General features: G+C 40.7%; 1 protein-coding gene and 1 long non-coding RNA gene across 5 annotated transcripts in view; both read right to left on the bottom strand.

The window, feature by feature from the left end:
- Positions 1-367: 367 nt before the first annotated feature.
- On the bottom strand, positions 368-19,129 carry LOC117531626. Its single transcript, XR_004566663.1, has 4 exons — positions 18,050-19,129; positions 8,715-8,716; positions 7,910-7,915; positions 368-378 (listed from the first exon to the last, which is right to left on the bottom strand). It is a non-coding gene; the product is annotated as an uncharacterized LOC117531626 (long non-coding RNA).
- A 459-nt stretch (positions 19,130-19,588) lies between these two features.
- The window catches only part of entpd1 (ectonucleoside triphosphate diphosphohydrolase 1), a 59,634-nt gene continuing 51,243 nt past the window's right edge, over positions 19,589-27,979 (bottom strand). For 3 of the 4 annotated variants that reach the window (XM_034194777.1, XM_034194779.1, XM_034194776.1), the window contains exons 8-10: positions 25,718-25,831; positions 25,287-25,424; positions 19,589-20,682 (exon numbers count right to left, since the gene is read on the bottom strand). In XM_034194777.1, the coding sequence (XP_034050668.1) occupies positions 20,476-20,682; positions 25,287-25,424; positions 25,718-25,831 (459 nt within the window). In that variant the 3' untranslated portion in view covers positions 19,589-20,475. The remainder of the gene's footprint in view (positions 20,683-25,286; positions 25,425-25,717; positions 25,832-27,979) is intronic. The other variant, XM_034194775.1, reaches the window with a different exon arrangement.

Raw genomic sequence — 27,979 nt, 5'->3', positions numbered from 1 at the left:
CTCTGGGACTCGAAAGAGTCCCATTACATCAACTATACTCTTGGGTTGTTTACTGACAAGACATCCTCATTTGTGCATTGCAATAAAAAAGAAAAACACATCACTCGAGTTACTGATAACTCTGGTGCGGATATGAATATCAGTGATACTTCACATGGTAAATATATTGCAGTGCAGGTGAACCTACATACTAAGGCACAAGGTGAGCAATTAGCTGGATTATATCAACACAAGGTGACATTCAAACATTGAGTTTTGGTGTAATTCAAGGCACTTAAAATGGCCACATAAAACAAGTTACATCAACCTCTTAATCATGGCAAAGTAAAGGCTTCACATTGACATCAGTGCAACCAATCATCTTCTGGCATCTATTGACTCACTCAACCAGAGGCTCCAACCCATTATACTTGGTTCTACATATTATTTTGTTAAAGCGTCACACATTTATTATTTAAATGCATCAAATAACCCCTACGTTACCACTATTTAGTCAACCAATCAAGTAACTATTCCAAGGTTAGCGCAGCTATGTCTAGTTAAATGATAAACACAATAAATGGTTTCCCTTCATGTCCGTCCTGAAGTCATTTGCCTTAGTCAGTCGTATAATGGTTTTCATTATAGGCCATTTCTCAACATTCTCCACTTTGTTTTTCTTCTTTTTCAGCTTGTTTTCTAATGCCCGTTTTGGCCAGACACCAAATTTAGGCAATGCATGTCTCTTGAGGCATGCTATAATTTAAGAAAAAAGGGGTCCCTATGGTGCGTCTTTACTACTAAATCTACAAACACGCCGTGTAAGGGTCCCCTGTTTATAACTTTGCAATGTGATATCTATGTGTATGCATTTAGCTTTATCGGTGTTACGCAGATGATGGTAAGGACAGACATTTACCCAACTTTCGTTACTAACATATATCCTTCTTTGTTTTTAGTTACACTCAGATTTCTGAAACCAGTCCGCAATTCAAACTCAAGAACCAAGATCATAGTCCGTGTTCAGTGCCATTACGTCAGTCCGCGCTCCTCAGCATTTACTCAGCATCTGAAGTTTTGGGAGAAGTTGGGGAACATGGGGAGGTTGGCCTTTCAGGGGTAGTGGGGGAAGGATCAGGAATTCTGGCTTTCAGACAGTCGTGCAGTTCTCTGATGGATCTTTCCAGCTCCTTGTGCTGCTTGGCCAGGTTGTACAGGGCCCCCAGAGAATTCTTGCCCACATTCAGGGTGGTGGTGGCCAGCCCTAGCTGTTCCATTTCCATATGCTCCATCATGCAGGCTAGCATGTCCATACTAGACTGAAGACCACACAGTTGAGTATGGAGGCCCTCCTGAGCACAAGAGATGTTGGCATTGTCACGGTGTATCCTGAACAGGTATGCAGCTGTCTGACTTAGTTGTGGCATGATTTCCTCAAATAGCTCATGGGGAATGTGATTTGTGAGGGGCAGGAGCTGCTCCAAGGTTTTTGGAACAGACTCTTGTGGAAGACGAAGCTCTCGAACCAAGATTGCCATGTCCTGTGGGGTGACCATGACCAGATTAAGGTTGTGCAGTCCAGGGGACAGGAAGTACAAGGGGGAAGGCATTTCGTGTGTGGGGGGTTTATTGTTGATGTCGCACAGGCAAGTGGGTGGGACACTCTGGGCATTTAGCAGCCTGTACAAAGCTCCCCTCTGTCCTGGTGGTGAGTTCGGCTAAGGTCTACCCCTGATGATCCTCCTCCAGAGGTACTGGGCTGATCAGAATATCTCTCCTGCCTTGGGGGTGGAAAGCTGGGGACAGGTCCTAGCAGTGAATTGGGTCTAGGATGCACTCGGCGGTTGCTGCATATGGCCGACCTTGGCTGCCTCCCCTGGAGGGTATCGTTGCCCCTGGCACATGTGACTGTCTCCATGGCATCTGCGGAAGGGGTGTGTTCCTGAGTCCAAAGGGTCCTTCAGGTGATGGTGGAGTCCTCGGGCCGACTCTTGCTGCAGGCAGATTCTGTGAAGCCGTCATCGCCAGGTGCTGGAACGATGAAGATCCTTCTGTTGCCAACTGGTTTAGCTGCTGGATGGAAGGCGGCTGTGGCGACCAATCATGTCTCGACCATCCCTCCTGCATATCCTCTTCTCCAAACAGTTCTGAGAGTCCAATCAGACTTGATAGAGGCAGATCAGGCATAGGTCCCTGATCAGAGGAGTCTGGTCTCTTAGCCATACTCCTGTGTCCTAGTAATATACATATACGTTCATTATTACAGCTCCATATCATTCTTTCAGATATTGTCTATCCTATCCCTCATTTTTGTGGGTGCATGTGTGTGAATGTAAATGTGCGTGCATGTCTTCTTCCTCGTCTACAATATCACCAAGCACGGTCCATCCCAGTCCTCCCTATCTGGGGTGTACGCCACAATATTAGGGAGCTGGGGGCTGTCGGGGAGGATAATTGGTATTTCATCCATTTCCATATATTCTGGTTCTCTGTCTGTTTCGTTTGTGCTTTCTTCTAGGGCTCGGATGGCTAACAGTGGGAGCTGTCCTACTGTGGATGAAAGCAATTTATTGACCAGAAATTTTATCAAGGGAATACCACAACATATTACCAGCAAGACCGCCACCCCTGTTAGTGCCAAGATTACACCTATCTGGTATAACCAGTCTTTCCATGATATCCACCCTCTCCTTAGAGTCCCAAACAGTGAAAACAGTGGGCCAATATTCATTCCATTCCCTACAATGTATCCAGAATCGTCAGTTTCATTTCTCCCTCCTATGGAGTTACTTAACAGTTCCTGTTGCATCTCTTCAAGTGTGATTAAGAGCTCTGTCAAATTTCCGTCTTCCCCTGTACGCATGGGAATAGCTGTGCAACATTCGGTGGCTTTGATCATAATACAAACTCCTTGTTCATCAGCCATCATCATCTCAATAGCTAATCTATTTTGCATTGTCATTAGCGAGGTGGCGTGCAGTTGTTCGGTTAAGGCTCCTACAGCTGCCAATGTCCAGTTCAGGTATCTTTGCTGATTATACCACAAGTAATTAATCCACTGCACCTCCTGGAACCTAGAACGGATTTTTGGAGTAACCCCGAACAGAGCCAATGCCCATCCCCATTTATCCGCATCTTCATCTGCTTTAACTCTGCTACTGTCTATGGCTTCTAACTGTCGGGGTATCCCTTCTGGTATCCCGTTTCTTACTGTGATGTTGTAGTCTGTTTTAAACGTCATTATTCCTCTTTTCTTACGAAGTTTCTGTGGCATGGGTTGTATTGAATTTGGCATTTCAATTACTGTTATAGCTCCTGTGAGCATCACAGGAGCACAAAGGCCCTTCCAATTAGGGGACAGCGATGACAGGAGTTTCCTTCTTTGTCCGCATATCCAAAAGATGTCAGCTAAGGGTACCGTTCCCTTAGCTAAATTTGGAGTAGATACCCATGAAGCATGGGTGAGATTCAGTCCAATTACCGACCCCCCTGTGGCCGGTACTATTTGTTCACACTGTATGCCTGCTGCTGGCAGGGTGTGACAGACGGTAATGTTCCATGCTGTTTTAGCCGGTTTGTATTCTTGCTGCTTTTGCATACACTGTATGTGGTGTTTTGGCTGGGTCGTCCCTACCTGCCAATCGCTTATGTATTGTGCTACTAAGCCTTTAGCTATACAGAATGGGTGTATCATCCCTTTCTCTATTTTAATCATAGGTGGAACGGTTCCTTCTGTACTTAGGGGCACTGGACAAAGTTTACTGTCGGCAGCATATTTTTCATCACCTACTGCCATTTTCATAACACGTGTATAGCATTCTGCTTGGTCTGAGTTATGTTGGGGGCTCCTATAACAGTTGTTGATATCAGGTAGGGGTTTAGCCTGAGGTATCACACCTTTCCGGTGACAGGCTATGCAAGGCTTTTCACTGATCTGCCTAGCCGAAAATTTCAACCATTGGTAAAATAAATTGGTCTTCAACCCTTGTGTGCGGGCTAGGTCTGTACTGGGATCCCATCTCCCTAAGTGACTGCTTGTTTCTAGGCTTCTAATTGTCCTCTTTTTCCTTGGTTTGATTTTTACCCATTTTGTGGCTTCATGTACTGTAACAGTTACGTCTTGCTTGGTTTCCCTGCATCCTCTTTTATCACAAATTACCTCTATGTTGAGTGTTCCCTCCTCTTCACATTTGATGCTAATGGCTTCACCTAATATGTAATCCCCCAGCTTTCCCTGTATTCCTATGTAGGCTTTTGATTTAATGTATACCAAATTATATGTTTTTCCTGTGTTTAGAATGCCTTGTTTAGCTGCTATTGCGGCCATGGCCACGGCACAGTCCGTTGTATGTTTTGGATGTCTATTTTCTCCCATACTGACCACCAGTAGTATTGTCAATCCCTTGAATAATTCCTTAATCATTGCTCTGATGACTGTTGAGATGTGCTACTAAGTGAGCCGTCACTAAATGAGCTGTCACTAGGGATGTGTGGTGTATCTGTGCTTTGTCTGGGTTGTACTTCCTGCGGTTCTTCTGTCGGTAAATCTACTGAGTTGCTGTCCGAGTCTGATGTCTCCTGTGGCCTGTCTATCTGTCGGTCTGTATTTCTGTCTGTCTGTTGGCCTACGTCTCCAGTTGTCTCTGAGTCTGCATCTGAGTCTGTCGCTGCTCTATCTGGCAGGGATCCACTACTCTCTGAAGCTGTGCGTCGTCTTTGTTCAATCAGTCTCTGTGAGCGCCTTGGCCAGTGTTCGCCTGGCTGCAGGGAGGCGTGGCCTTCCCTCGGTGCTTCTTCTGGCTGCAGGGAGGCGTGGCCGTCCCTCGGTGCTGCTGTAGGGTCTCTGGCTTCTCCTGCTTCCCCCCTTGGCCCGGCGGCTCTGCCAAGACGAGCTTGCCGAGGCCGCAGGGGCGCTGGGCCACCAACCCTACAGCAGTGGTTTAAATGAAACCAAGTGTCCTTACCGTCTACTTTGACTGCTGTACGTGAGGCAAGAATAACTTTGAAAGGACCTTCTCGGCGGGGCCTGTCCCACTTCTTTTTGAACACCTTGACGTAAACCAGATCACCAGGCTGGATGCTCTGATTTTCGAGTGGAATCTCTGCTTCTCTGTCTTCTGTAGCACCTTTGACCTGCAAAAAGATAGTTTTGTGTATTTGGGTTAACTGTCTCAGATAATTATGCCATTCGTCTTGTAGCTGCTCCAGCGATGGTCCTTCGTAGGGTCCTCTCAGGTATGGAATAGGCATCGGCCGACCTGTAAGAGCTTCAAATGGTGTCAAATGGGTTAGTCGGTTAGTTTGTGAGCGCATTGACAATAAAGCAAGCGGCAACGCATCCAGCCAGGTTAGTTTGCCATTGCTGTCTGCTATGATTTATGCTAGTTTGTTCTTTAAAATGCCATTAGCCCGTTCCACCGCCCCATTTGATTGGGGGTGATAAACACACCCAAACTTCTGTTTGATACCCAATTGTTTGAATGTTTCTTGTGTAACCTTGGCTACAAAAGCCCTACCGTTGTCAGATGAGATAGTATCTGGAATGCCAAATCTTGGAAAGACATCTCGGCACAAGAATTTGGCTACCGTTTTATGGTCTTGATTTGCAGAGGCTACTGCCTCAATCCATCGGCTGAATCTGCATATCACTACCAAAACATATCTCATTCGTTTAACTCAATTTTCAGCTCCCATGTCTATGAAATCCATCATAAGATGTCTGAATGGCCCATCAGGGACCGGAATGTGGGCTAAAGGGGCTGTGAATGATTTCCGGACATTGTACTGTGCACATACCTCACACTCATTCAACAAACGGTCCACTGTTGCTGCCATATATGGTGACCACCAGACAGCTTTTAGTTTGTTCATAATTTGGACTCGCGAACAATGATCGGGTCCGTGGGCCCAAATGATTGCATATCGTAATAAATTGGTGGGTAACACAAAATGTCCATGACTACTGCGCCACAGCTTGTCCGCTGGCCCCTGACTGCGTGTCTCAATAGCGCCTCGTTTAACCCACATTCGTTTTTCTTCTCCACTGGCCCTACTTTGAGCCACTATCAGTGCGTCAAGTGAAACCAGTGGGGCACAATCTTGGATGGTTAGCAGGGGAAACATATTTTCTCCTTGTGCTCCTTTGCGCGCTGCGTCATCTGCTAGGTTGTTACCTTGAGCTATGATGTTATTATTCTTTTGATGACCTGCACATTTAATGATGGCTACCTCAGACGGTAATTGGAGAGCTTGTAACAGTTGGGAAATCGCTTCTCCATGAGTGACAGGGGTGCCATCTGCTCTCAGGAATCCCCTTTGTTTCCAAATGTTTGCATGTACATGACATACGCCATAAGCGTAGGCTGAGTCTGTGTAGATATTAACACGTTGATCTTTAGCTATCTGGCAAGCCATAGTTAAGGCTTTGATTTCTGCCAGTTGGGCTGAACAAGGCTGATCAATTCCTTGGGACTCCAGTAATTCAAAGGTCTCGCCATCCGTGTTTAGTTTAACAATCCCCATACCCGCATGCAATCCCGCGGCATCCCGAAAGCATGAGCCATCCACGAACAGGGTTAGATCTCCATCTATGGCGTGATTATACAAATGTTCTCTGGCTCTCAAAAATTTCTCTGTCTCTGCCACACAGTTATGTGGAGTACCATCTAACGGTGTGGTCAATTTGGTGGCGGGATTCGCCGTGTGACAACGTTGTATTGTTATTTCTGGAGCGGACAACACAACTTCATATCCAGTGCGTCTAGCTTGTGTTAAGACAAAACGTTGACTGGTTAGCAGGGCATGTAACTGATGTGACGTGTACAACGTTACTGCATGTCCCATGATTATGGATGATGCTTTTTGAAATGCAAAGGCAGCTGCTGCTAGACCCTGATAGCATGGTGGCAATCCTGTTTCAATGTTGTCAAGCTTTGTACTATAATAGGCCAATGGTTGTTTTCCTTCATTTGTTTCCTGCATTAGTACAGCACAAGCATAACCAGCTTTTTCAGTAACATACAAATGGAAAGGTTTCCCATAATCTGGGTTACCTAACGCGGGAGCAGATTGCATGTCTGTTTTTAGGGCCTCAAAAGCTCCCGTTGCCTCATCTGTCCAGACGAGGAGAGCTGCATTGCTTGTTTGCCCCACTGCTCTAATTATGGCACGCAAAGGTGCAGTTTTTATAGCATAATCACAAATCCACGGCCGACTGTACCCTGCCATCCCAAGGAATGAAAGCATCTGTCCCACTGTTTGGGGTTTGGGAGCCTTGATTATAGCCTCCACTTGGCTTGGGGCTATACATCGCGTGGTCCCACACAACTGTCTTCCCAAGTATTCTACTTGTTGTTTGCAGAACTGCAATTTGTCCTTACTTACTTTATGACCTCCATCTGCCAATGCATGCAATACAATTAATGAATCTTTTTCACACTGTTCTTGAGTCTCTGATGCAATAAGGAGATCATCCATATATTGCACCAATGTCCGTCTTCTTTTTCTTTAACTAAATATGAAAATTTACCTGTTTCCCACCGAACCTTCCTTGGGACCACAGTCAGAGTCAACCTAGGAAACAGTTCTTCACCTGGATCGGTTGGTAGTGTTACTAAATGATTTAATGGTATGCTAAGTTCTTTATTAGGGTCAGCACAAAGCAGCTCCAGCCACGGGGTTAAACCCTGATGCCACAGACGTCTTATCAGCAGCTCCCAATTAATTAGAGGGAATTGTTCTTTCTTTTGCTTCAGATTGATTACCTTAGTAATCTGCCATAATTTCTGATTGATCTCTTGTTCGTCCTGCCAATGTTCTGCTCCTACCCTGTCAAAATAGGTCCTTTCCAGCCAAAAATGTGTCCTGATTCCCTGGGTTTCGATGTCTCCGTCAGTCAAGTAATGTTCTGGGAGTATTATTTCATCATCACTTAAGTCTCCCATCAAAGACTGTCCCAAGCATTGATCAGTCTGTCAGCTTTTTCACTATAATCTAAGCTTTAACTCTTTTGATTTATAACCAACTTTATTTATTTAATCCTCTTACAACCCTAACACCTCCTAATGTCTTTGCTCCCGACTTTCTATTTCCCTTCTAATTTTTTTTTTATTTTTTTATTTTTTTTTTAACTTTCTGCTTCTCGTCTTTTTCTGCTATGTTTGTTTATTAGTTTTCTCTCTTTGAAATAATATCTACCTTCTCTGTATTTACATAGCACTCTTCTCCTGTCTTTTTCTTCACTGCCTCTGTTTCACACTTTCCTCTCTGCCTGTCATGCACCTCCCAAGTCCTCCTGTTGGGTCTAAATACCTCCCCCTCGTACTCTTTCACATTAATCTTGTATGTCAGCCAGCCTGCAAGTTCTCACAGCTTTACACAGATTACTCTCCACTCTCCCACACACCAATCTTCAAAAGCTTTATACACAAAAATTATTAAAACAACTTTCTATATATCTCTATCTAGACTTCTGCCACTTTTCACTCCGCGGCTTTAAACAACCTTTTTATTCACTTAACACCAATGTGTTCTGTTTAAGCATGTATCTCTTCTTCACGTTAGACAGCTTCTCCGGCGCTGTCAGCAACTTCATATATTACTTTTTCAAGCCCTCTTTGAGCGTACAATATTTCATTTACTTCTACGCCTTACCGCGCCTCGCGTGCGTATCCTGTGCTTAATATATTATTTTCACAAGCTCCTTTCTGAGCATACAATATTTCATTTATTTCTACGCCTTACCGCGCCTCGCGTGCGTATCCTGTGCCTTTCTGCACTTTCTTCTGCCTTTTTTTTTTTTCACTTACTGAGCTCCTCGTGAGCTTAATGTGCCTTTGCACTGAAAATATTCTCTTTTTCTTTTCTTATAAAAAAACTCATATTACTGTGTACTTAATTACTTATTCTTCTCCCACGCCCCACAAGCGTGTATTTGGTGCCTTACTGCACTATTTTCTGCTTCATTAATTCTCATGTATTCTGCACTAACTCTCTATTTATTTTATTATTTTTTTATAGTTTTTCTCTTTTCTTAAAAAATGACGTCCTTTATTGAGCTCTTTTACTTACTGTCAGCTGTGCTTCTTTGCACTTTTCTCTTTAAATCTCTTTATCACGTACGGTATTTCTACTGCGCCCCCTCAGGCGCTTATCTTGTGCTTTCTCTGCACGTATTCTCTTGTTAAACTCTTTTTTCTCACTTATTTCACTTCAGTCTCTGTTAAACTCTTTAAATAACCTTGTATTACCTTGTATCTATTTGTCAGTATACTCCCCTAAATTAACCCCTACAGCGCATGCTATCAGCCGGCACGTTAGTAACGAATTTCAACACCAATTATTCCCCAAGCATCCAGGTTAGTTCTCCACGCACTCTTTCCGCACCAGAGTTCATGAACATTCCTGAATTTTCACTCACATAGACATTCTTTTTCCCGGGAACACACACACCTTCTGAGCATTTTATCTACAAGGCCTGATAATTTTCAATCTTATCTTTTTTTAGTCTCTTATCAATTTTCTTAGTCCAGGTTGTTTTGGGTAAGAGGCAATTAAAAAATATCACCTGTCAACTTGGGCGGAAATCCCGACTCACTCCTCCAGATCGTGCAGAAATTATAAAAGGTTTCTGCTTACCTTTTAGTCGTGATCACTGTTATTTACGGTCTGGAGGGATGAGCTGGACTGCCCCAGGCTGCCGGAATGCCCCTGGACCCTCCTGAAGCTGGCTCGCCAAGTTCTGTCGCGGCTCGTCTTTTGGTCTTCTCAGGATGTCGTCTTTTAGATAACACAAACTAATTGCAAGTGATATGCTAGAAAGAGGACACAACACTTTAGAATAATTCAGCCTTAAGCAAGATAAAATGCACAGAGTTTTTAAGTTTATTTAAGCCTTCGACACAAAGCTTAGACAAACTGAGTCCTCTAGAGAGACTGAATATGACAACCGCGCTCGTCTATTTATTGGAGACCCGCGGGCATCGCTCCTCCTTCGACTTTTTTATTTATTTCATTCCCAAGACATGGTTTTCTATTGGAAGCGTCCTCTAGTGAACCCTAAGCAGGTGTTAGGCCATTATTTCAATGTGACAAACGCTCCCATTAAAACATGAAGGATTTACAACTGATTTTTTTAAAAGACCTTCAGCCACAGGTGCAGCTGGCCTGAGGCCCCCTCCGCACGTGGCCTCAGCCACAGGTGCAGCTGGCCTGAGGCCCCCTCCGCACGTGGCCTCAGCCACACGTGCAGCTGGCCTGAAGCCCCTGCACGCGGCCTGCGGGAAAGCACCTAAAAGGCCTTGGAAAGCCCCTGACAGACTAAATGACTAATAGAGCCCCTTTTTTTGGGTTGAACACCTGCTAGTTCAACCAGAGGACATACAGTTCGGATCAGGACACTTGATAGTTCATCACAGTTCAAATATGGACCTAAAAATTCTTCTACACTGTAAAACACCTACTCTGACTGAAAATGAAGGGTGGTTGCTTGCGTTGCAGCTGTTGTGTATAGCTAATGTGACCAAGGGATGATGGGGGTCCCAGCTATGCTTCACAGCATTGCAAACAATGCTGTTGAAGTGCTAGGTAATGACACCATTTCTAAAAGCCAAAGTGTTTTTTCTGCATTGTTTATTCTGTATGTATATATGTATATGTATGTATATATATATGTATGTATGTATATATATATATGTATGTATGTATATATATATATGTATGTATGTATATATATATATGTATGTATGTATATATATATATGTATGTATGTATATATATATATGTATGTATGTATATATATATGTATACACATATGTGTATATGTATATATATGTATATATTACTACAGGTTTAAGGACCCCTTTAAGGATGGTCGGTGTGCTGTGCTTCGAGCTGCGACGACACTCCGAAACGGAGATGTTCCTTTGTCTCGCTTCCAAAGCGAATCGGCCGTGACGCGCGAAGCCTCCGCGTGGCTTTCCATGACAAAATCTCTTGTTATGAAAATGAAAATTGACGAGGGGGGCGGGACCACTCCTTCCCAAGGCGTGCTCACAGGCGAATGACGTCACCGACAGGCGTGGAAAAACTCACGCATGCGCACGAGGGTTCAAGCATGTCTGACGTAAAAACATATGAATGAAATCCATATAGTTTTAAAAAAAAATAAAAAGGACCGTTACTTTATGGACACACCACGTGTATATATATATATATATAAATAACGTTTTAATGTTAGCAGAACTAATGCCGATGCTGACATGTCCATGAGAGACACATATTGGCCAATATTATTCATTCATTCATTCATTAATCTTCTACCACTTAGGCCAATTAAGGATCGTGGGGGGCTGGAGCCTATCCCAGCAGTCATAGAGCGTGAGGCAAGGTACACCCAGGACAGGACGCCAGTCTGTCGCAGGGCCACAAACAGACAAACAAACACAGACACACCCACACACACACCTCCGGACAATTTAGAGATTCCAATCCACCTAACCCGCATGTCTTTGGATGTGGGAGGAAACCGGAGCACCCGGAGGAAACCCATGCACACACGGGGAGAACATGCAAACTCCACACAGAAAGGCCACGGGAATTGAACCCACGAACTTCTTGCTGTGAGGCAACAGTGCTAACCACTAAGCACAGTGTTGCCACCAATATTATTGTCCAACCTATATATATTAGTCAGGCTCTAATCTCGATATGCTTTAAAAAAAGTACAGACTCCACATTTGGAACCTGATCAACACAGTATAAACCCGGTACAGTTAATCCAATTCAAAACATTGTGATGAAGCAGATTAACTCAAAATGTTTAGTTAACTCAAATGGTTTCACAATTAAACCCTATTTTATTGATGCAAAATACCCATGTTTAACCTGTGCTAAATCAACCTAAATGATTGTATCAATGTTACATCACATAACATTCTGCACAACAAGCTGAGCCACAGTCCACGATATCCTTGCTTGAAATAATACTGTATTTGTCTGACAAAGACCAATTCTTAATTTAAAGTACAAGGAGAAGTCACTTATAAACCAGAGGCCAGTTGGTGTTGGTGCTTATTCCAAGATTTTATAGTGTGAAGCAAAGGAGAGTCTACGACTCCTCCGGGTGGGACACCAATCCATCAAGGTTACTTCCCCAGCCAAGAGCAGTACCTGCAGTATGTACTGCTGGGTGGACTTGGACAATGCACATAAAGTGTCTTATCCATAGGTAGCTCAACTTTGATCCCACCTGTGTCAAACAACAAGAAACTAGCAGGAGTTGTAAACTGTTTCTGGACAATAGTGCAGAGTGTGAAGCATGTTCTTGTGAGACTAGAAAGGTGGCAGATCAGTCTCAGAGTATTTCTGTCCAGAGGTGGATGAAGTACTTAAGTAAAAGTACAGACACTATTGGTCAAATATTACTCCGATACAAGTGAAAGTTGTATGTTTACATTTATACTTGAGTGAAAGTACTGAAGTACTTGCTTTCAAAAATACTTAAGTATTAAAGTACAATTTCAATTTGCATTTCTTATACTATTTCTAAGAACACGAATACCTCTGGCTTGTAAAGGCTGCAGAATAAGGACATGTTACAGAATGAAGCAACCCAACTTAAGGAAATGTTATTTTTTTCCCCATCAATACTGAAATCAATCATTATACAGAAAAACTCTTGCCCCCCGTTCCTCCTTAGTGTGAAAAGTTATCAAATCTGACTCATGCAATATCACACTGAATTACTACAATTAGCAAACACATATGAATTCATTAACTCCGCAATAAGCCTGGTCATCTTGGTAGTCGAACCTAAAGGACTGGCAAAATGACTGCCCGCCAAATAGGACCTAGCCTACACCGCAGCAACACCCAACATGCTAGTAAAATCTTAACACCAATAAATGATGTTACATTGGAATGGAAACATTTGGCATGATTCGATTAAGACATGTTGAAATAGAAATACTTCAGTTACCCTATTCATGTCGCTGAAATTTTAGGTTTGTCTGCCGGCATAACCGTTTAAACATAGTAGAGCCCAGGCCTAACAAGTAGCTAATTTCACTAGCCATATGCTAATCTCTTGACCACCAGCCTACATTGCAAACTTTCACTTATATTAACCAAAACGAGTATGATGGGTTACATACCTGAATATGCTTCTGCAGATTGGACAGCGAATTTTTGTATGCAGTTATGAAATTTTCTTTAGGCAGACAAAGTACGCATTTAAAACGAAATGAATCATTAACACGTTGGGAAAACTGAAACATTTGTTCGAGGTATGGCCATGGGTGCGACAAGTGCTCGACGTGGGATCCTGACGTTGCTTCTTCCTCTCTGTCTTCATCCATCTTTGCTGCTGATTTCAAAAAACAACAAATTATGTTAGCTCACTTGGTTTTCAGCCTCCAGCGCACAAATGTGACGCAACCCTGAATCTCATTAAGCTGCACCTGCAAACCGCGGTAACATCATGGGGAGGGGAGGGGAGGGGGGGACAGGCTTTCAATATTGGCATCGGATATTGAAAGTAACGAGTAACGAGTGCCTTAACAGAAATGTAGTAAAGTGAAAAGTATGATACTTGCCATTCAGATGTAGTGAAGAGAAAGTCATAAGTATCCTTTAAAAAATAAACTCAAGTGAAGTACAAATGCGCCAGAATTGTACTTAAGTACACTACTCAAGTATAAATGTACTTCGTTACTCTCCACCTGTTTCTGTCAAAATATCCTTGATGAAGACACTAAACACCAACATGCTTGTAGCGTCAACAGCAGATGCTACTATTATTGTGAACACCCCCTTTTCTACTTTTTTTTTTTACTAATAGCCCAATTTCATAGCCTTAAAGAGTGTGCATATCATGAATGCTTGGTCTTGTTGGATTTGTGAGAATCTACTGAATCTACTGGTACCTTGTTTCCCATGTAACAGTAAGAAATATACTCAAAACCTGGATGAACCTTTTTAGTCACATAGCACTACTATTATTCTGAACACTACTGTAATTGTGGCGGAGAGTGAAGTTTGCTCTTTAACACTCTGCTTATTGCCCTTTACAACACTGTTTGTCCCACAGTAATGTAATATATATAACGTCTGAAATTTGGTTTGCGTTTATGAAGTTCCACGCAGGTTGAAGGTAGCAGATATGGAACATTTTTAGCAAGTGTTCAGGGGTCTCATGCATTCAGTCTCCTGTAAATGTTATGAAAGGCATAAAAATTTATATTTTTCTAGTATAATGTTCATTTGCAATTGTCATAATGTGGTTTCTCCATGCTGTTTTGCTTGCAGCGCATCTCTGGCGCGCAAGGGATTACGGGATATCTCAATAGAACGAATGCAAGCATGATGCAAAGGTTTAAAATCAGGCTTTAGTCTGCATTGGCATGTTGGCAATGTGCAGAAGACAATCAACCTGAAATGTAGTTGTTTTCAAAGACGGGATCATGGAAGAAGTTAAAAAAACATTCACATTTTTCCAGTTGGAACAGCAGCAATGGCAATGTGGACTGATTGTCAATGACAGTCAAAGACAGCTACAGAGAGATTCCTTAAGTGCAGACACATAAAAAAAAAAAAAAAATCCGATTAACAGGAATTACTTCAGTGACATTTCAGATCTTCCTGTTTTAATATAATGTTGTGCAAAACACTACAACTAGTGCAGCAGATAACAGAATATTTGCAGAGGAATCCTTCAAACCTGGTTACAAGCACCAAAGTTTGACAGTGTATACCTTTTGGTACATATTTTAGAAAAATAACTGAGCCATTTGAATTTTCAATAGGGGGCCAAGTAGGGGTCAATTGAAGAACTGCATAGGGGTTAAAAAAAAAAATGTTCCAATCATATTGAAAGCTACACCACATTATGTGTCTGATCACAAAGATTCCAAAAAGGTATAGTTTGGACTATCTGTGACTGAATGTTCTGGAGTTATGGGGTCAAAACAGCAAGAATGGTGACAAAGGTCACTTTCAGTTTGTACAGGGGTCAAAAGTTAAAGTTGCTCCAATTATGGTAAAACATGATGCAAACTATTGGTTGAGTTAGTAGGATTTTAAAAAGGAATAGTTTGCACCATGTTTCATGCTTAGTTATCATGTTACGGGGTAACATATGTCACATGTCATAGAATCCAATGGACATCAACATTGTTTGAGCTTTACTTTGGAGACCAAACATTCAACACAGAACTATTCCATTTGTTAATCCTATTAGTTCAACCAATAATTTGCACCATGTTTTATCAACACTGGAGCAACTTACCTTTTGACCCCTGTACAAACTGAAACTGACCTTTGTCACCATTCTTGCTGTTTTTACCCCATAACTCCAGAACATTCAGTTATAGATAGTCCAAACTATACCTTTTTGGAATCACTGTCATCAGATACATAATGTGGTATCACTTTCAATATGATTGGAACATTTTTTAATTTTGACCCTGTGCAATTCTTCAATTGACCCCTACTTGGCCCCCTATTGAAAATTCAAATGGCTAAGTTATTTTTCTATTCTACATTATGTACCAAAAGGTATATACACAGTCAAATTTTGGTGCTTGTAACCGAATTTGAACGATTCTTACAGTTATCTGCTGTACTAAACCTGAGTGGAAATTATACACTGACAACTGGGGGGGGGGGGGGGTCCTAATCTATCAGGAAATGTTAGCTGTAGCTTGCAAAAGTTAGCTAGTTGATAGTTAGCATTCATACAGACTTCACATAATCTAATTCAGAACCTCTGTAGGTAAGAAAATACAATATTAAACAAAACAGATAGTTAATGTTCTCCAACTATCCTTTGGCTTGAGCCATTCGCTGGAGTAGAAACTTTAATGAGCCATTACAATTATATGAGTGAGGCGAGCGAACAAGACAAGCTAACATTAAGAAATGGTTTGGCCCACTTTAGGGGTGTCTGAAATCATTTTACAAACTTTATTGTTTCAGTTCTTATTTGATTTAAGAACTGAAATGATAAAGTTGAAGAGTTGGTTTGATAATAACAAATTGTCACTAAATTCGTCTAAAACTAAAATGATGTTATTTGGAAATTATAAAAAGGATGTACATATACAGTTAAATATACTTGGGTAAACATAGAATGTGTCAAAGAGAATAAGTTGTTAGGTGTGATTATTGATGGTAGAATTAACTACAAAGCTCATATTCAACATATTCAAAAGAAAACATGCAAAAGTATTGCAGTATTAAATAAGGGAAAGCACATTCTTGATGGCAAATCACTACACACTCTTTATTGTGCATTGATTACACCTTACTTGACGTACTGTGCTGAAGTCTGGGGCAATAACTATAAATCTACAGTGCAATCATTATTTATCCTTCAGAAAAGAGCATTAAGAATAATTCACAATGCAGGATATTGGGACCATACCAATTCATTGTTCATTAAATTGAAGATATTAAAACTTTATGATACGATTTCATTCAAGACTGTTCAGTTAATGTATAAAGCAAAAAATAAACAATTACCATTTAGAATTGAAGAATATTTTATGCAAAGAGAAGGAATGTATAATTTAAGGGGTTAGTATTATTTTAAAATTGCTGGCACTAGGATAACCAGGAAATGCTTTTGTGTCTCCATTTGTGGTCCTAAAAAATGGAATAATGTACCTGAGAAACTCAAGCGATGTCCAAATATCAACCTGTTCAAATATTTATACAAAGAAATGGTATTCTCCAAATATGCATTAGAGGAAAATGGTTGAGTTGTGTTGAAGGTGTTATACTTGAGCCTTTTCTACTGAAATATGTAGATGGTAACCAGCTTGTATTGGGAGCTGTTTGGGAAATATTTGTTTTCTTTTAATTGTAATTATGAGCTGCTGTTGTTCAGATTTTGTTTAGAAATGGATGTTTATGAACAGGCACATATGCCTGGTTTGATGTGATTTCATGGAAGGGTGTAGGCGTTGATAAGTTTTGCTTCTGCCTATGCCCTTATGCACCGTGTACATTGTTTAGATTTTTTCTTAGACTTTTTTCTTTGAGTACTTTGTTTGAGTTTTGTGTTGTATATGAGTGAAATTTTGTTGCATGGGTGTCTAATAAAATCAAATAACATTCAAATAAAATTCAAAGTTCTTAAAGACATAAATATGGGAAGTATGTTGTAATATTTACAATAATGGGTAAGAAGAATATATTATATAACAGCTGACTGGATCCTTGTCATTTGATTGGTGCTTTGTATGTCACATGACATGGATTATTCGTCCCTTTTGTGTTGCATTGCATTTAAAGTGTAGTTTGGTTCCATGCGTTTTGGTACCATTGCACTCTACGCACACACACACGCGTGCGCACACACAAAACAAATCCACTGTGCTGTCTGGAGGCTGTTAGCAGGAAGTTAGAATGAAAAGCTGGACTCATTTCTGACGTGATTTTTTTTTCGCTGCACTGAGGATGTACACAGTCCTTTTTTTTGTTTGTTTGTTTGTTTTGGTAGTACACGCGGGCACAAGCACCGGCCTGGTTGTGTGTGCATGCGCGGGAACAACTCAACCGAGACGACGATTTGATTGAGTTAACTGACGCTGCTAATTCTTGTAACACACACACACACAAAATCCACTTCGCTGTAAGCCGTCTGGATGCATGAAGAGCTGTTCAGATGAAAAGCTGATGTGATTTTTGGCTGGACTGAGGAACTACACAAAGTCTTTTTTTTCTTTTTTTTTAATGGAAGTCCATAGTCAGTGCACAGCATCACGGACTACACGTCACAATTTGAACTTTAACAGTAGTAGAACACCAAAATGTAAGTCCCTTTTCTGTTGATTATAAATTAATAAAATATCAAATGACAAGGATCTATTTTAGCCGTTATATTAAACAAACCATGAATGTTTTTACACTCTTTCAATGGAACAAATATTTCTGAGGTGAAAGCTGGAACATACCATTCAACGAGGCTTCTTGAATGGTGTGTTCCAGCTTTCACCTCATGAAATATTCGTACCACTGAACTCATAAACATTCATTATTTGTATATTAACTGTTGCTTTTACCTCTTTACAATTACTATCTCTGTAATTAACTCTGCAAAGTTACCGCTCCTCCCATCATCCTCCACCATCTGCCCCTACAGATGACTGTGATTCTGCAACAACAATCAGTGCAACTGTTGCTCTACTGTCAACATGTGAATGCAGCAGAGGGCGAATGAATATCTTATACCCGACAGGCGCCACAGAACGGAGCCGAAATGAGGAGAAATGGCCTTATGTTGCCTGACAGCTAATGCAAGCTTGTTAGATAGCTAGGATTTTACACTTGGCAGCCAATCAGCAGTGTCAGCCGCTAAATCACTGTCAGCCGGTTGCTGCGTCACACTTGGATCACAAGGCACTGTGAAAAAGCAACAACAGCTTGCATTGTTTGTGCTTTTCTGTGTGTTGCATATGCCCCTTAAATGCTCCATCATAGCACACGAGGTACACACCTGCCAAGACAAGACTAGTCTACAGATCTGTACAAATTAAAAAAAAAATTGTATTAGTTTGGGGGAGCGGGCTTGGTTGCAAAATTATGAAAGGCATTGGTAGAGGAATACAAATGAAACAAACAAAAAAATCCACACCCAGATCTCAATAAACATCAAGGTTTAGTGGGTTTTTCATCTTGACAATTTTAGTTATTCTATTTGAAAAGTTGAGAGAAACGCCATAAAATGCTGTTTTCTAAAATATAGTTAGTTTTTGTGTGTGTGCGTGTGTGTGCATGCGTGTTTTGTTTTTTATCAAAATCTACAGTTCAAGACCAAAAGTTAGTAATTCTTCCACTTTACGAAACTGGTCATTTCACCAGATTTTATTAAGACTGGTGATAAATAAACATAATAAATAATAATTTTAAGACAAAACCTATAAAAAATTTGTTATGTAGCTTTTGTGCTAACACACAAATAAAAGTGGAACTGTAACTTTCTCTGCAGATGGGGGGAGCAGAGGAGGCATGCAGAAGAAAATGTTTGTGGACTTTTACGGAAGTGCATAAAAGCTGCAGCACTGGTATCATCAATCGGCCTTTAAGGTTTTAAAAGAAGTCCTCACAAAAATAGACAAACATGAACACACACATACACACGCATATATATATATATATATATATATATATATATATATATATATATATACACACACACACACATGCATCCAGTGCATCTGGAAAGTATTCACAGCACTTCACTTTTTCCACATTTTCTTGTGGTACAGCCTTATTCCAAAATGAAGTAAATTCATTTTTTTCCACTTCATATTCTACTCACAACACCCCATAATGACAACATGAAAAAAGCTTTTCTGAAATTTTTGCAAATTTATTAAAAATAAAAAACTAAGAAATCACATGTATATAGGTTATATTTTCGCCCTGGTTTATTGCTTTTGAACAGTCTGGAACCCACAATTTTTCATATTTCATTATGAATTTTAATCTATATTTTACATTATATATTAATTAAACATGCCCCAACCAGTCTCATATTTGAAAGTAAGGTGCAGATTGACACTCACTATCGCCTGACAAAGTTTGATCCAGATCTGATCCGGATTGTGGATTTTGTGGACATTTGAATTTAATATTGAAAAGCCCATTTGGTGTAAATTTTGCATTATATGTCTATCAAAAGTGCCTCAATCACTCTCATTTTTCTGTTATGGATTTACATATATCACCAAAATTTGATGGACGTTCCGATTTTATGCCCATTTATCTATTTTCCAGTTATCTGTCAGAAGTGCCAAAAGCAGTGAAAAAATGAGCATAGCAGAGATAACCAATGTTTGTTGAAAAAAGAATTCAGAAACTGAAAAAGTAAAAAACTGACAACACCACAAAAAACTTTGATTCAGGTGCATGAACTAAATACCTACTCCTGACATTTGATCACATCTAATTTAGCTTATGAAAAGCCACTTCTAACAGGACTTTGACTTTAAAAAAAATTTCCAAGGTAAAAAAGTTTTGGAACTGGAATCTAGTGTTTGCGGAGATTTGCGCTCTATGACTGCATTGCTCTAGTTTTTAATAAATTTGCAAAGATCTCACAAAAACTTTTTTCACATTGTCATTATGGGATACTGTGTGTAGAATTTTTTGGAAAAAAATTGGCTGCAACAACAAATAAAGCTGCAACAACAAAATGTGGAAGGAGTGCAGTGCTATGAATACTTTCTGGATCCACCGTACACACACACAAACTGTCCTTCAACCTGAGAATCAGAATTTCACTGGCAACGAAGTGTTTTTGAATCCTTATAAGTCACAGGAATGTTGTTCTGCAGTAGACATTGACCTTTAACCTCCTTCTTCTCCTGGAAGCTTTAACAGGAAGACGTTGACATCTTCTTTCACACAACTGATGCAATGACCCATACTGATGCATTCACGCTTCTGAACATTCACTTTGTCACCACCACTCATTCATACATCCAAGTGGGATTAAACAATAGGCAGGTGCTTGGAGCAACGGGACCACAGAGGACGCAGGCTGAGGATGAAGAGGACGAAGAGCAGCAGGGCGATGATGGTGACGATGGACACATAGCCCCCGTGCGGGAGAAGTGGAGAATCGGGAGCCTCAGCTGGGATCATGTTGGTCAGATTCAGCATGTAGCCGAGAGTCCAACCGGCCTCACTGTCTTTAATCTGAACACACCACAGGAAGGGGGAATAAAGACTTTTAGTGGGACTGCACACCACCTGAAAACAAATACAACTCATAAAGAAAATATGAATGAGCGTATAGTGCATCAGTTCTGCACAGGATAGGAGACTGTGTGGTTCTGTAAATGTTCCCTGTGTGGGGAGTAATGAAACATGACAAAGATAATGTGAACAAAAACAAGCAAGGCCACTCTTTGTGATGTATCTTGACTGAAACAAAGACTAAAATCATGTCCATTTTATGGCACCAAATCACCATGTTACATGGTAATATATATGCAAAGTGCAAAGAATTTACTTTAGTTAATATTTGTGACTTTTATATGGCAAAAAGAGGAAATTTTTGGAGAAAATTGCAAATTTGGTTTGTCTCTTTCCCATGAAGTTCAGCTGTCGTGCAGATTTTGGGAGTCCTGAGATTAATTGTTCAGAAAAATAAGGTTGTCAGAAGAGAGGTCAAATACGTATGGGAATATATGATTTTATATCTGCTTAAAAGGATACTGATTCATATCAGATCAACTTGTGAGCAAAAAGTGTTTGAATTTCAGTGAGACAAAAACATGTTTCCATGTCATTTCATAGGAATGATTATAATCAGATTTTAAATGCTTTGTATTTATGATGTGATTGGGATTATGTCAGTATTTGCATAGTTTTCATTACATAGTATTTTATTTTGTTTATTTTTTCTGTGAAATATGGAGAACCCCATGGATCTGTTCTAGGTCCTGTATTTATTCCTTCTCTCTCTTTGTATAGCACCCTTTGTTCAGATTATGTGCAGTTATGCAATAATATTTAATAATTATAATGATGATACTCAGTTTTACAAGCCTGTTCATTTCAGTAAGATTCTAATATAAGGAACTTGGAGGCTTGTCTTGCAAGCGTGAAAGTAAAAACTAGATTATGAGTATCTGCCTGCATTTAAATTTTGAGACAACTGAGAAGGTGGTCAATGGCCTTGCAGTACGAACAATTAACATTTTCAGTCGATACTTCTATGATTCGTAAGAAAAAAGTCAAAATTCCTGATGTGATTTTTGACAGTTTTTCTGATAGCATGTTAGAAAAACTGCCAATAAGGCCTTTTTCCACTGAAGAATACTGCAACAAGTTCAACCATTTTGTCCATGGTTAATTTAGAGACATATTTGTGCTTTACCTTCATCCAGGTTTGATTACTGTAATGTTTTATTTTCTGCCTTCCATACTGTAGTACTAGTAATCTTCATTTTTACTATGTTGCCCCAACAGAAGCCTTAATTCACCGTGTATGAGTGGCAAGATTTTAACATTTTGATCTGAACATATAAAATATTGAATGGTTAAGTGCACTCTTACTGTGTTATAAAACCTTATGTGCCTTCTTATAGCATATGTTCTCAAAATGCTTTTGTCTCAAAGGTGAAAAAGAAGTCAGCAGGTTACAGGGCTTTCTCTGATTGGGCTCCTTATTTTCTGAAATTACCTGATTCCTGAAATCAGAGATAAGACAGTCTATGTCTGTTGAGTCCTTTAAATTTAGACTTAAAAACATGTATCTTGTCACTTATGTCCATTATGTCAGTACATAATGTATCTCCTCTTCAGCCTTCCCCTCTTTCTCTACACCTGTGCCTTTATTCTCACCACTCATTTATTGATATAGATATTATCTGTTGTACCTCTGACTGTCACATTTCTTCTCCTGCACTCCGTTCACTGCCCATATGTCAGCAGCATACATCATTACTGGTCTGACCCTTATCCTGTGGACCTGACCTTTCATTTTTGCCTTAATTTTCACAAATCCACTGCATTTAATCCTTTGCAAATTTCTGTAACTTCAGAATCCTCCCGACCTTCATAAAACCTCAAATTCTATGTCTTTACCTTACATTGTACTTTGTCTCTCTTGATTTTGCACAACACAATATCATCTGCAAACAGCATGCGCCACTGGTCATGGTCCTTCAACCGAAAAGTCAACACATCCATAATCAGATCAAAAAGGTCTTTAGGACATGCCAAACCTTTTCTAATTTAACAAATATATAATTGTATAACAGATACAACTTCAATAATGCTTCCAACCCAGATTTTGAACAATCCTTAGGGCCCTGTCCCACTGGCGTTTAGGAGGATTTGCAGATGGAATGCGCACAAAAGTGGCCCACATCCGCCAAACAACCGCAATAACCGTGTAACATTCCTGTATGAGTCGGCCACCATCCGAACACGTCCGTGATCATCCGCAGAGGCACGCATGTCCGCAGCCAGGATTTTTGAGCCGCTCAAAAATCCTGCTGCGGATGAGATCCACATCACTGCCTGAACACATACTGAAGACATACGCAGGACATACACAACCAACGCGCCGCATATCCCCTGTCATCCGCTGATATCCGCAACCAACAGGTTGGCGCGGCTTGGCGGCAGATGGGGACAGCGTGCAAAACAGATATGATGCGTGCCCATCACGGTCGCAAATGGTATGTCGTGCATGCAGACAGAGTGGGCACGGATGAAGCAAGTGCATTACGGCCGCTGTGCCCCTCATGGGGGCGCCTCCGCGGTCGCCTTCGCTTCTGTTCCCTGTTATATCCGTTTTTCTTCCTCATGTATTCACTGATCCACCCCGGGACATTTGTCATTTCCGACCACCTTTGTTGCGGACGCTCAGCTTTTGTCTCCTCATTTCATGCGGAAATCCTCCTAAACGCCAGTGGGACAGGGCCCTTACATCATTCTCTTACTTAGATAGTTCTCTTTGAAGATATATAAGCTATTTTAATGATGATTAGCTTTGCATGCTAACAATGCTAAAAGTTACCAAATTGAATAAAGGTGATTTTAGGCCCCGGTGTGATATTTCTGCCATAATGTGTTTAAGGGATTTACCATGATGCCAAATGAATGAAAATGTGAATGCTCTTTGATAGGTGTTTAATTAATTTGTGATGGTTTTGAAATGATACAATATTATTTGGCTTGATTAAGGATTGTAATATGTGCTTATGATGAATCATACTGACCATGTGTAACTGCTGACGTGTTGTAGACTTACTGTAGGTAAGCCCGGCATTGACCACTTTGAATAAAGTCATTATTTGATGCTGGTGTGATGTTTCTGCAATAATATGTTTAAGGATCTGATGTTTTTCTGAAGTGCACATAATCTTTTGGAAATGCTTTGGATGATTTATCATGCTTTTGGAATAATGTTTCATCATTATAAACTGTTCAACTGTAGTACTGTTGTTGACTGACCTTTTTCTGTTGACTTCCTGTGGTAACGTTTGACTCTCCTGACATAGGAACTGAACTTTCATCTGTGCAGATATCAGAATTGTGGTTTCTCATTGCCTGCACAATGGCTCACTAAAACTTAAGACACCTCCATATATGGACTGAAAACAGGTTTAAATTGGTTTTAGGGAACAGATGTGCAAGCAGACATCTGATTTAGGCGTGATGTGTTCGCAACTTCTCCGCCTTTAGATTCTGAGAACCAGTTCTCCACAATATCAGTGTGCCCGAGACAACCCACTACGTCAATTTCCATGAAGAACCTTTCCCCCAACTTCCTGAAGACCTTTCATGTCACACCTCGGCCTTGCCCCAGCTACCAATCAGAAGATGACAGCACACAAACTGAACTGTATAAAGACTGTGTGCTTCCGGCAATCGAGGTTCCTTGCTGAACACACACATTGGCTCTGGTTGTGTCGGTGATTAAAGTGTGTTTGCAATGAACCCTTGGATCCTTGCATTGTTGATTTGATTGATTTGTTCTGCTGAATAAATACCAGACAAGGTCTGTATAGCTGATTTTCTGTGCCGTTTGCGTTTGTACAATTCAGGGCTCAAAAGAATTAGGGGAGGGGAACAAGTGTAAAGGTTGAGTTAATTGGGTCTGTGGCCTCTTGAAGGTGCACAGTAAATGTTCCGCCTCAACATCTTCCACTCATTTTTTTCATAGCCGGCTGTGGGTATGACCAGGCAGATTCAAATTTCCAGCCCTGTATATGTGTTGGCCATCTCTGTTTATTTAACCCCTTCCTTCAGCTACTTTATGTTCTCAGCTGTTAAGCACCTGACTGTCCTGTACAACCCAGTTTGCCTTCCTGTCTGAATACATTCATTTTATGTTTGTAAAATTGCAATGTAAAAACAGTGAAATACACCACTACCTCAATTTTGATTCATTGATATTTACATTTACTGTTACCTACCTTTTGTGTGTAATTTTGTTATAAATTGGATTGCAAAACAAAGTCTGCATGAAGGACTTCAAATGTGTTTGTCTTTTAACCAAGTATTTCCACTTAGTTTTGGGAGTCCACCTCTTATAGTTCTGCTGGACAAACTTTAGCCCATTAACTATTATATTTATAAGACATCAGCATTACAAAAACAAATGTTGGGCAATTGTTTTGATTAAAATGATTGGCATTTGGCTTATGTCTAAAACAGGTTGACCTGGGCAGAGCCGGGTACCCCAGCTAGTGTGAAATATTTTGTGTTATATGCTTGCATTCATCAAACCATTTCTTTGAAGACAGACGTTTGTGAGCCAGAGTAAACTGTGACCAACTGACCTTCTTGATGTATTTTATTTTGAAGTAACTCTCCGATGTGAAGTTGTAGCCCTCTGTCAGCAGGGTGATGATGTATGTGCCAGAGACGCAGTATTCAGCCAAATACTTAATTTTTATACTTGGATGATGCTGCAATATCTGTTCAATATCAATACACAGATTAGTTATGAAAGTGGATGAACAACCATGAATGTTTCTTTAAAAATTTGTTTTTGTGTTTGTGTATTTAAGTGTTTCCCAATCCTGGTCCTCAGGAAACCCTAACCTGCACATTTTCGATCTCTTGCCGTACCCACAGCTGATTGGCTCAGTCAGGCGTCTGTTAGCTGTTGATTGGCTGAGTTAATCATCTTTTATGTAGTGCAGGTTATGGGTCGCTGAAATGCCAGATTGAGAATCACTGTTTCATGGATGCACAAATGTGTTCCAACCTGCTGCCAAGGAGTGGAGCAGTAGTTCACAAGCTTTGCCTTCACAATGTCCAAAGGCATTGAAGTGTCAGTCAAACTGAGGAAGTTCATCACATAATAATAAGCAGAGAACGCCTACAACAAGAAAGAGAACAAATTTACTGTCATATCTTTTTCAAATAAGCACTAGATGGGAATAAGACCACCTATACTGAGTCTGAATCAAGACCGAGTGTTTGGAGGAGGTGAGACCAACTTCAGGCTGAGACCTAAAAAATAAACAAGTTTGTTTTCAAGACCTAACATCACCCATATTACATTCGAAATGAAATTCCTGCAGGGGAGACAGCCTCAACAGATCAGCTGGGGTCAACCTGAACACTGTATGAGTTCAAAAGCCTCCCCAAAAAAAAAGTATACCAAAACTATATGTTGCAAAAGTCTCTGGGATAGAAATTAAGCCCTTTTGACAGCTCACATTACAATATCTTAATAATTGTTAATATTATAATACTTACGGTGTTAGAATTTTGACTTAATGTGTATAGTTATTGGGCATTACAGTGTGTTAGTGTTAACACTGTTACCTCACAGGAAGAAGGTCATGGGATTGATTCCAACTTGTGGCCTTTCTGTGTGGAGTTTGCATGTTCTCCCCGTGTCTGTGTGGGTTCCCTCTGTGGGCTCCAGCTTCCTCCCACATCCAAAGACATGCAGGTTAGGTGGAATTGACATTTTTAAATTGTCCGTAGGTGTGCATGTGAGTGTGAATGTGTTTGTTTCTCTATATGTAGCCTTGCGACAGACTGGTGTCCTGTCCAGGGTGTACCCCGCCTCACGCCCTATGACTGCTGGGATAGACTCCAGCTCCACAGTGACGCTTAACTGTAGTAAGCGGTTGAAGATGAGTGAGTGAATGAGTGTATACTATTCTAGTCAAGATCACGTACAATTGCTTTCATTCCAAGACAAGACAGAGTAAGTGAAAGATGGTCTCAAGACACCCAATGATTGCTGGTGCTGGGATAGACTCCAACTCCTGTGACCCTGAATTGAAATACTCAGGTAAACAGAAAGAAAATGAATGAGTTGGGATCAGTCTCACTGATTGCACATGAGCACAAGTTGTTACTAATGGCAGTAACACAGTAATAACACTATTACACCCGATCCCCCCACCCCAGAATATCAGAGGAGCAGCTGTGGAAGCAGTGGACAGCTTCATGTACCTGGGTGTGAGCCTCACCAAGGACTTCATCTGGAACTACACCACCTCAGTCCTGGTCAAGAAGGCACACCAGCGCCTGTACCTCCTCAGGAGGCTGAGGCATGCTGGACTTGACAGTTCTGCTCTGGGGGTCTGCTACAGGTGCCTGGTGGAGAGCGCTATGTGTTCTTGCATCACTGTGTGATATGGCAGCTGCTCTGCAGTGGACAAGAAGGCTCTGCAGAGGGTTGTGGATGCTGCCCAGAGGATTGTGGCAGGCAGCCTACCCACCATTATGGACATATACACAAACAGAAAAATGGCTTCCAGTATCAAAAAAGACCCCATCTACCCGGCAAGCATAATGTTTGTTCCTCTCCCTTCAGGCAGGAGGCTGCAGAGAATCAGATGATGAACCACCAGACTGAGAAACAGCTTCTTCCCAGAGTTCTGGTGGAGCATTATAGCACTGTTGCTTCCTGCACATTAACAATAACAATACTACCTCGGGCATGTGCTCGTGTTAATACCTTGGTTGCACAATACCTTGGCCTTTTGCACACCTGGATTTTGCACAAAAGCTGGATTTTTGCACACCCGTATATATTTGCAAAATAACTAGACTTTGCACAACCGTATTTTGCTCAAGAACTAAACTTTTGCACAAGAACTGGACTTTTTGCACAATAATTCTCTCATGCTGCTCGTTACAGCTGTAGTGCTTTTAATTGTTCTTATTCTTGCTCTTATTTATTTATATTCCCTAGTCTACTTTATTTAACCCCTGGGACCTTTTGAAACCTAATTTCATATCATGTCATGTGGTAACGTGTATGGTTTGACAATAAAGAATCCTTGAATCTTTACAACAGCAACCAAATTAACTGAAATGACCCTGCATACATTTTTATCTCCTGCCAGCCACACTGGGATGGGGTATATATATTTTTGTGCTCTAATTGTATATGCATGTACGTTACATTTTTCTTCCAATGCTGTAACTTATGAACACCTTATCCATCTTACGTATTCCAAAATTGATATGCATAATTATATACTATAATTACTCACCCTAT

This window comes from Thalassophryne amazonica, chromosome 18 (genome assembly GCF_902500255.1).
Source record: "Thalassophryne amazonica chromosome 18, fThaAma1.1, whole genome shotgun sequence".
Classification (NCBI taxonomy): Eukaryota; Metazoa; Chordata; class Actinopteri; order Batrachoidiformes; family Batrachoididae; genus Thalassophryne; species Thalassophryne amazonica.
Note: the sequence above shows the minus strand (reverse complement) of the source record. Positions and strands in the feature narration are given on the sequence as shown.